General features: G+C 42.4%; 1 protein-coding gene across 1 annotated transcript; it reads left to right on the forward strand.

The window, feature by feature from the left end:
- The first annotated feature begins 3,243 nt into the window (after nucleotides 1-3,243).
- On the forward strand, nucleotides 3,244-8,093 carry LOC146663057 (protein shisa-6-like). The gene is made up of 3 exons (XM_085415646.1): nucleotides 3,244-3,508; nucleotides 5,776-5,879; nucleotides 6,076-8,093. Exons 1-3 carry the CDS (start codon nucleotides 3,340-3,342, stop codon nucleotides 6,928-6,930), a joined length of 1,128 nt encoding a protein of 375 aa, XP_085271772.1. The 5' UTR covers nucleotides 3,244-3,339; the 3' UTR covers nucleotides 6,931-8,093.
- The last annotated feature ends 645 nt before the right edge of the window (nucleotides 8,094-8,738 follow it).

Here is an 8,738-nt window from a genome sequence, read left to right on the forward strand (position 1 = left end):
GATGAGCATTTGTCGTTGTGACTCAGGGTATCCTTTAAGTTTAGGGTTCAGAATGTTCTACTTGGACATTTGCATCCCCTGAGTTGATTTTCAGAGCAGTATTAGTGCCACTGTCAGTAAACGTACTGATACCTACTAATTCTGCATCTAAAATTCTGCATCTGTGTGAACATAACACCATACTGTTATTTAATTCTGAAAGACTGCTGCTCTTATCAACTGTCATGTCATTCATGTCATTACTATGACCAAAGGTTATGTTACATAGTCAGCGCCTTTGGGTTTAGGTTTAATTTGCCAGAAAAAAACAACACAACAATCAAAGTTACAGATAGTTATAGCTATAGATTTGACCGATACAACTCATGAAGTTATGAAGTAAAATCTTCTGCTGATTTTTTTTTAACTATTTAAGTCTTGGAGCCACATCTGTGTGGCTTTACTGTGTTTAAACATAAAGTATGTCTGCTAATGAGATAGCTAACAGCATGCCACAGTCTGAGTTGATTCCCCACTTAGTAATGCAGCTGTGGAAGACAACCCACTCACAAATTTTTCACTTCGATCTCCCCCCCCGCAGCTCCCAGGACCCCCTCCAGTCACTCAGCCATGCTGCCGTCCCTGCTACTTTACTCTCGTTCCTTCTTACAGTCGTGGTCATGAGTTTACATACGCTCATCATAGGCATTAATGTCATGAGCTTTTATTTCTTTAATCAATTTTTTCCCCGGGTGGAACGATTGTGTAGATCAGGTAGTAGAGCAGGTCACCTACTAATTGGAAGGTTGGTGGTTCAGTCCCCATCTGCCCAGTCTGCATGCCAGATAACCCGAAGTTGGTCTCTGATGCGTCCATCAGAGTGTGAATGTTGGATAGAATGGGTGAATGTAGTTGTGTGCAGTGCTATATAAGAACCAGGCCATTTACCATCTACATCTTTAGTGACGTTAGTGTCAATTTAAATGAGCTGTATGTACACTTTTGGGCCTGTATGGATAACTTTGACTCTGTGTGCTTTAGAGACAATCCAAAATAAGTCATTATGGATGTACAGTCATGCACAATCATTTCACCCCTAAAAGGAACAGTTCAAAGAATTTATTTAAAAAAAACCCCAAATTATTGCCGTTCATGTCCATAATGAATGCACGTAAGCTTGTGACCACAACTGAGCATTTCAGTCTCTTGTTTCTTTTTGATTCTCTTATCCCCATCTCTTGTTCTCTTTCTCTTCCATCTCTCCATCCTGCAGCAGTTACTAAAAACACTATTCTTATCTGTCGTTTGGAGGCTAGTGTGGAGTCACACCCATGCCCGCTGCTCTGCACTGCGTGACAGACTCGGAGCTTGCAGGGGAAAGCTAGATAGAGCAGGAGTGGGAAAGAAAATGAGAGAGAAGGGAATACTGAATGGACAAGAAAGAATTAAGGAGCAAAGGAAAGTGGGTGGCAGCATGGTAAGACAGATAAGATTGACAGAGTGAGGGAAGTGGAATGGGACAGACTGCGGATGTTTGTGTGTGTACATGTGTGAAAAAGAGAGATAAAGAGAAGGAGTAGAGTGAGAAGAAAAGAAGACTTGGGTCCAGTCCCCCACCCCCACCTTCCTCGTCTTCCTGGCATCATCTCACATCACACCAACAACAGGCAGCCAGGCATTGCTCCCGTCCCTGTCCCAGTTCACATCACAGCACTGTCACAAGCAGGGTCACTCTCCAGCACACATCTGTTGTTTGGTGTGTTGTCTATTTTTTCCTTGCCTTTCCTTGTTTGGACCACTGTTTCCTCCCGTCAAACCACCGCATCGCCTGTCAAGTCAGTCCCACACCAAACACTCACTGAGTGGCTGATGTGTCCGCCTATACTCCCCCATCACTGGCACCAACAAGTTGGAGTTTTAAAATATGCAACAGTTTCTTAAAGGCAGATATTCAACTTTTTTCCTCAGCAAACTATTGCTGAACTTTAAAGGACAGAGGGATGATTAAGACAATAAGACTTAGAACTTTAGAGCTATGGTACAAACCATAGAAAGCCTACAACCAAAGTGATAGAAGTATTTCAACTAAGTTACAACATTAAAATCAGGTCAGTTCAGTTCCATCATTTGTAATAACAGCACCTGTCAAAAGGTAGTAGGCTTTATTAGGCAGAAAGTATCTTCTAGCAGGATAATATGTGGTTCCAGAATACAACAATTTTGGAGTGATAGTTTAAGGAATGTAACAAAGAGATCAAGGTGTCCTTCAGCCTCCAGATTCCCATCTGATTTAACTGAGCATGTGTGGGATGTGCTGGAAAAACAAGTCTAATTGATTTGACGCTCCACCTTGCAACTTGTATGACTAAAAGAATCTGGTCCTAATATCTTGGTGCTTAATACCAAAGGACCTAGGGTGTCGTGTCTAGAAGGGTTAGAGTAGCTTTGGCATAGGGGAACCTACACAACCCGTTTGGCTTTAATGTTAAGGGTTATCAAATAAGAAATGTTTTATAGCCATGACTATCTTTAATAGTCTAGTTTACTGAAATATCAACAGGATACGTAACTCTCTCACTCCACTTTAGTACGAGTGGACTGGGTTTTCTATTTCAGCAACATAAAGTGTGATTGTTCTCAAAATCTATCTCAGTCATTCTCCAACCCTTTCACATGTACCTTCCTTCAGAAGTTTCTTTCTTTAACCCTCTGAGGTTAGTCACCATAAGGGATAACTCTAACTCTGCCCTACCCTTATAGTTTGGAGAAAGGCACAATAGACTATTAGGAAAGAAAGTTCATGTCACTTAGAATGATTATTTTCTTTGCTCCCTGATTGCTAAGACACAGGAGAACAACTTAATCAAAACAAAAACTACATATTCTGATTGTCTAGAGTTAGAGTTAGTAAAGACTCACACCTCAGAGATACAAAGTATGAAATGTAAGCTGCTGACTCTATCTGGTTTATAAAACCAGCTATTCAAAACATATTTTATATGTACTCATGTGTGAGTTCATGTGTATTTGTACAAATATAGATTTTTTCTTAGGTCACTACAACCCCCAAACTCCCAGAAGAGGAGCAGGGCTTCCATATACTCAGTGGCTCCCTTGGTTGGAATTATTATTTTATACTGACGAGATTAATTTGGAGATTATTTCAAAGGACCTCTGCCTCCAGCAAATATTTGTACAGCTGAAACTCCAGCCTGTCTGCCAGCTCACTCTTTTTTCTTCACAGCAGGTGGTCTTTCTGTGATTGTTCCCTGGGGTCTCCTTTTTGGGGGGGGGGGTGGCGTAGGAGACGTCAGCCTGCCCATTTCCCCCCCTTTTTCCCTCTTCTGTGTCTGTATATGTATGTATGTGTCTCCAGAAAACAATCGGATAAGTGGCATCCTGACCTCGCAGACGGAGCCCTACGACCTGTCTTTCTCACGCTCCTTCCAGAGCCTGTCACACCTGCCACCCTCCTACGAGGCGGCCGTCAAAGCCGACCTCAACCGGTTCTCGTCCTTGAAGAAACTCAGTAGGTCCAAGTTCACTGCAATAATGCAAGAATAGGCGCCCTGCCCTGATCCTAAAGCCCTGCATGATAAAAACACTGCATTAAGTGTGCTTTCCTGACTCCAGGCTGGGACTTTCTGAAGGGCTCTGAAGTATTTCAGATGTAACAATGGCTCACCTGCTGTAACTCGGGACATTAAACTGTAGAAAAAAGTACCCGTATATGTTGTTTTGGACTTTTTGCAGCTCGCCGTTGATTAAAGATCTAAGTGGATGGAGGGCACTATGAATTAAAGCCAGAAAGTATCCCCTTCTCAACTCTGAGCTGTCAAAAAAGCAGCCTAATCACCTCAAAAAAAACTCTGATTCATTGGTATTCCCTGCTTCCCTCGCCGCAGCCATGATTTCTCTTGAATCACACATATATCAGCGGCTTCTTGCGTCTGGCCTGGCTCGGTATTAATTTAGCGTTTCTTTGGTGAATTTCTACAGCATAATGAGCTCTCGTCTCATGCTATTCTCTAAGTGAAATACAAATATCTGTTACGGCTTGTGTAGTTTCATCATGAGCGTCCTGCTTCGCAGCTGGCTCAAGTCAAAATGAAAGATGGACATCTACAACTCATCCCGTCAGGGGTCGCTCTGCACTGGCTCCCACTTAGAGCTGCCAGGCACCATTTGAAACTAAATGGTAAAACAAGTTTGCAGTAGTATTTACTGGTTCTCAGTTGTTTTGGAGAAATAAAAACAACCACAATTTATTTGAAGAATGCTTGTGAGAATTAACATAATAGCTTTTGATGGACCGTAAAACAAAACCAAATGAATTCAATTGTCAGAGATAGGACCCCACCAAAGAGACAGTTCTGAAATGGAAAAATATCCCTTGGCGGTGTCCTTCCTTCAGTCTTCCCAACTTTCTTTTTGCTTCAAAAGCAAATTATTTGCTGCAGCAAATAGCCAAAAGGCTCTGCTGTTTCTTTTTGTTGCTCAACTAGTGTCTGCACAATGATAGATCATGCCGGATTGCGCTGGAGGGAACATCGAGCGGAGTTTTCATTGTTGAGATAATAAAAGAAGAATGGTACTGCTTATTAATGCAAATTGGTATCAAACTGAAGAGAAAAAAAGCACTTAGCCCATTGCAGTGCAGGACACTATATATCATGAGTTATTCATTCACTCTGGTAATATGGTTGATGAGTTTGCAATGCGCTGCCCAAATCTTGAAGACTATTATGCTTGAGAAAGGAACATCTTGTTTTATTATCTCTCATAATGAATCGATTTGCAGCAAGCACCCGTGACTCGGCGCTGAAGGGGATTTGGATGAGAGTAATTTGGACAGGTGGTGTGAACACTGCTGTACCATTATTGAAAAAGACAGACTCGCACCGAAAAGCCATCTACGAATTCTCAATAAGGTGGAGAGATCTGTTCTCATTATACCTTTCCACCATCAATGGCAGTGGCATTCACCTGTCTCTTGTTGTGCGGGTTAAACGCTCATTCACTTATAAATGTTTCCATTTTTGAATGGTTTATGCTACTGTCTTTATGACCAGATGTCAAGTTTTTGTAAATGTGCATCACTTTGTGTGTGCGTGTGTGTTTTTTATGTATTTATTTGGTCGATACAGCTCTCTGTGCATGTGTTTTTGTCGTGTGGCATGAATTTAATGCTACATTCACTCCTACACTTCGTCTTTGCAAATGTATTCTCGTCTTTTTGATCTGCTTTTAAATGCATGTTATATTCATTGTTTGGTTTGGAGGTTTTTGTTGGTTGCACACAGGTATACGAAAGAAAACCCCCACTCGAGTTTATATGAAACACTCCCAGCTTCAGTGTTGATGTGATTGTGTAATAATCCTATTAGATTTCCAGCATGCATATATGTGAGGTGCCTGCGTGGTTCCCTCCATGTCTGTATATGATGTTTTTTGTTTATAGACTTTCAAATGACCTTTGAAAAGTTATCCCCCACAGCCAGAACTGCCTGCAGCATCCCTGATCAAGTCTGGATATGTGGATGTTATGTGCCTAGCATGTAATGTGGTCTGACTGTGATACTCTGCCTCTATTTTCTATTCCCCTCTATGAGCTTGGAAAGGTGAAATACGATGGGTCTCCCAACACTATTCTCTGCATTGTGTGCCGTGTTCTCCAATTCCACGTTACACGATTTCTCCCCTAGCATTCTGTACCTACCCGTGTTTTCTCTTTCTTTCGCTCCTTGAATTGCCTCTTCACTTCGTGTCTTTTTTTTTCCACTGTGTCCTCTGCAGCAGATAAAGAAGTCGAAGACTACTACACTCGTAAGCGCCACCTGCCCGACCTGGCAGCAAGAAGCACTCTTCCCCTTCATGTTCTCAAAATGAGTCAAGAACAGGTGGGTACAGAAGTGTTCTGTTCAATAGTGCACGCTTCAAAACAAGGTCATGTACTATCAAGTTTTATGTATCTATGATGCAAGAGCACAAGTTTCCAGATTTAAATGTTAGAAGTTATTCTGAAGTAGTCGGCAGCAGAGCATCTTACCCCTGAGTTTATGAATAAACTCACCTCATCCGTCTTTTGCTCGATAGCACCGGGAACAACAGCAGAGCCAGCCCCCACAGTCCTCCATCTCCCAGGCCCCTCCGCAGTCACAGTCCTCACAGCAGCAGTCTCAGCAGAGGCAGAGGCCCCGTCGTGTCCAGAGGGCTATGTCCCAAGATCGTGTCCTGTCCCCTCAAAGAGCCCCCCAGCAAGATTATACCATGTCTTCTAACGGTGTTTCCCTGTACGGAGGTAGGATCCTGTCCGATGAACAGCTCCTATCTGCTGAACGTCTTCGATCCCAGGAGCGTCTTCTTCCACAGGACCGCCACACCTCCCAAGATCGCCTCTACTCCAAGGACCGTATGTACTCCAAGGACAGACTCCTGTCACAGGAACATCTTTATTCAAAAGACCGCCACTACTCCCAAGATCGCCTCTATTCACAAGAACGTCTATACTCACAAGACCGCCTCCTGTCCCAGGATCCTCTGCTCTCGCCAGATAAGCTGATGAGGTCGCTGAAGCGCGGCATGGTCAGCAGTATCTCTGGCGGGTTTTATGGCAGTGACAAGTCAATATCACGGGCCATCTCACACACAGACGTGTTCATTCCAACTACGCCTCTAATGGATCGCTACAAGATGACCAAAATGCACTCCCATCCCAGTGCCTCTAACAACAGCGGTGGTGGAGGCAGCGGAAGTGGGGTACAGGGAGCAGGCGGGAGTGGGCACTCCAACACCTTAGCCATGAACCAGACAGCAAATAAGAGGCAGGCATTTGCCTCGAGACGGACTCACACTGTGGAACAACTCCACTACATCCCACAGCACCACCAGCAGCAGCAACAACAGCCACAGCACTACCGCACAGGCAGCAAGACTGAGGTGACTGTGTAAATGTTCAGGAATACTCACTGCTGAATGCCAGGGGCTGGGTCTGATTGACAAACGGTGGTATATTGGCCTCCTTTTAGAGTAGGATGGTGGCAATTTTGCTTTCTTTGACCAAGGCTTCTGCCAAATTAGAGATTCCAGGACCAAGAACTTCCACTTACTTACTGTGAGAGACCGGGAAAACGAGCTACACTGTACATTGCATACACAGGCCCAGCCAGATCTGAAGCCAGAGGAGGTTATGGATGGGGAAGGTGTAGTATTATCCTGCTAACTTGCCTACTATTATTGTCACTGTCTTGCCTATCCTATTCATCCACAGGCTTTGGCACCATTCTGTGTATGTTTTAGTGGGAAAGCACCATTTGTGTTTGTTTATGCCTTTATCAGCCCCCTTTTGTCCAACAAATCTATTCTGTGACCTTTTCTGGCAAATCTTAAAGGGCTTTGCATGGTTAAACACACGAACCGATTCCTACGTGACTTCTGTTGTGCGACATAACACCACCACAGGTGATGAACTGAGAGAATGAGCCTGTAATAACTTTATAAATATATAAATAAATGAAAAAAAGGAACCATTTGTATGCCCTGTCCTACTCATAGTTGTAGAGAATCTCAATGAGAGAAATTGAACTGGATGTTATCAGCACTCCTATTTGGTGCCTCTGATAGGTGTTCTATTTCGAAAAATGAAGTGGTTTTGTGGGTTACAAAGCACAATCAATGAAAAAACATTATGTTCTGTTTTTGATTATTAATTTTGAATTTTAATATTAATGGCTAGCTTGTTTTGTTCTTAAAGCAATGGCGTTTTTTCTCTTCTTTTTCTTTTTGTTTCCTCTTTTGCTTCCAGTAGACGATTGTAAATAAGCTATTCTAGAAGCAGTATTATGGACAAGTCTGTACTGGATGGACTTTATATTAGACTGTCTGTTTTCAATAGATTCTTAAAAAACAACTATAAACCATTACTGTTTCGTGAGTTCAGAATAGAAGCCCACTTAACCGAGTATTTGACCGGATAAATTAATACTATACTGTGTGTGTCTTTGCAAAAACTGTTTGTAGGACGAAAAGTGAATGAATGTGTTGTTGACAAATGATATACCACTGTTCATATTTGGATGTAGACTGTGTTTCATTGACTTCAGAAGACTTGAACATCATGGAAATGGAATATAATGCTTGTCAAAGTAGGGTCAAATAAACCATCCATATTTTTCTAAACATGCAACATTGTTCTTGGAGAGATACCTCTGTTTCGTCTGTGCTTCACAAATTTGACAAATCTGTGCACTGGTTTAGCTCAGTGGTTGAGCAGGCGACCATGTACTGTACGGCAGCAGGCTCGGGTTTGTGTCTTCTGCTCTCGCTCTCTTTCTCCATGTATCACTATATATATATGTGTGTGTGTGTGTGTGTGTGTGTGTGTGTGTGTGTGTGTGTGTGTGTGTGTGTGTGTGTGTGTGTGTGTAATTACACATCTTCACAAAGTTAAGCCACTTTTATCATTTGTGGCACTGGAGTGAAAAAAAAGTAAAATGCTAATGTTAGGCAAAAATAAATTACACCAGGGTTGCATATCCTCAGTATCACCAACATTAAGTTTCAGCAGGATCACACTAAATGTGTGTGACAACTACTGTAGCCTGATTTAATGAATGTTTTACGTGGAACACGCAGTAGCTTTGAAGTTCATTAGTGGTGACCAGTGTTGGTCAAGTTACTTGAAAAAAGTAATCAGTAACTAATTACCGATTACTTCCCTAAAAAAGTAATCCCGTTACTTTACTGATTACTTATTTTCA

This window comes from Rhamphochromis longiceps, linkage group LG8 (genome assembly GCF_057381845.1).
Source record: "Rhamphochromis longiceps isolate RC_006_pf linkage group LG8, R_longiceps_female_GT1.1, whole genome shotgun sequence".
Lineage (NCBI taxonomy): Eukaryota > Metazoa > Chordata > Actinopteri > Cichliformes > Cichlidae > Rhamphochromis > Rhamphochromis longiceps.

What these genes read in the sequence shown, in the direction of transcription:
- LOC146663057 (XM_085415646.1), top strand. Translation starts at nt 3,340, where the DNA reads ATGTATGTGTCTCCAGAAAACAATCGGATAAGTGGCATCCTGACCTCG. An exon ending in CTCGTCCTTGAAGAAACTCA is followed by an intron (nt 3,509 to 5,775) that starts GTAGGTCCAAGT and finishes TGTCCTCTGCAG; the next exon opens with CAGATAAAGAAGTCGAAGAC. An exon ending in TCAAAATGAGTCAAGAACAG is followed by an intron (nt 5,880 to 6,075) that starts GTGGGTACAGAA and finishes TTTGCTCGATAG; the next exon opens with CACCGGGAACAACAGCAGAG.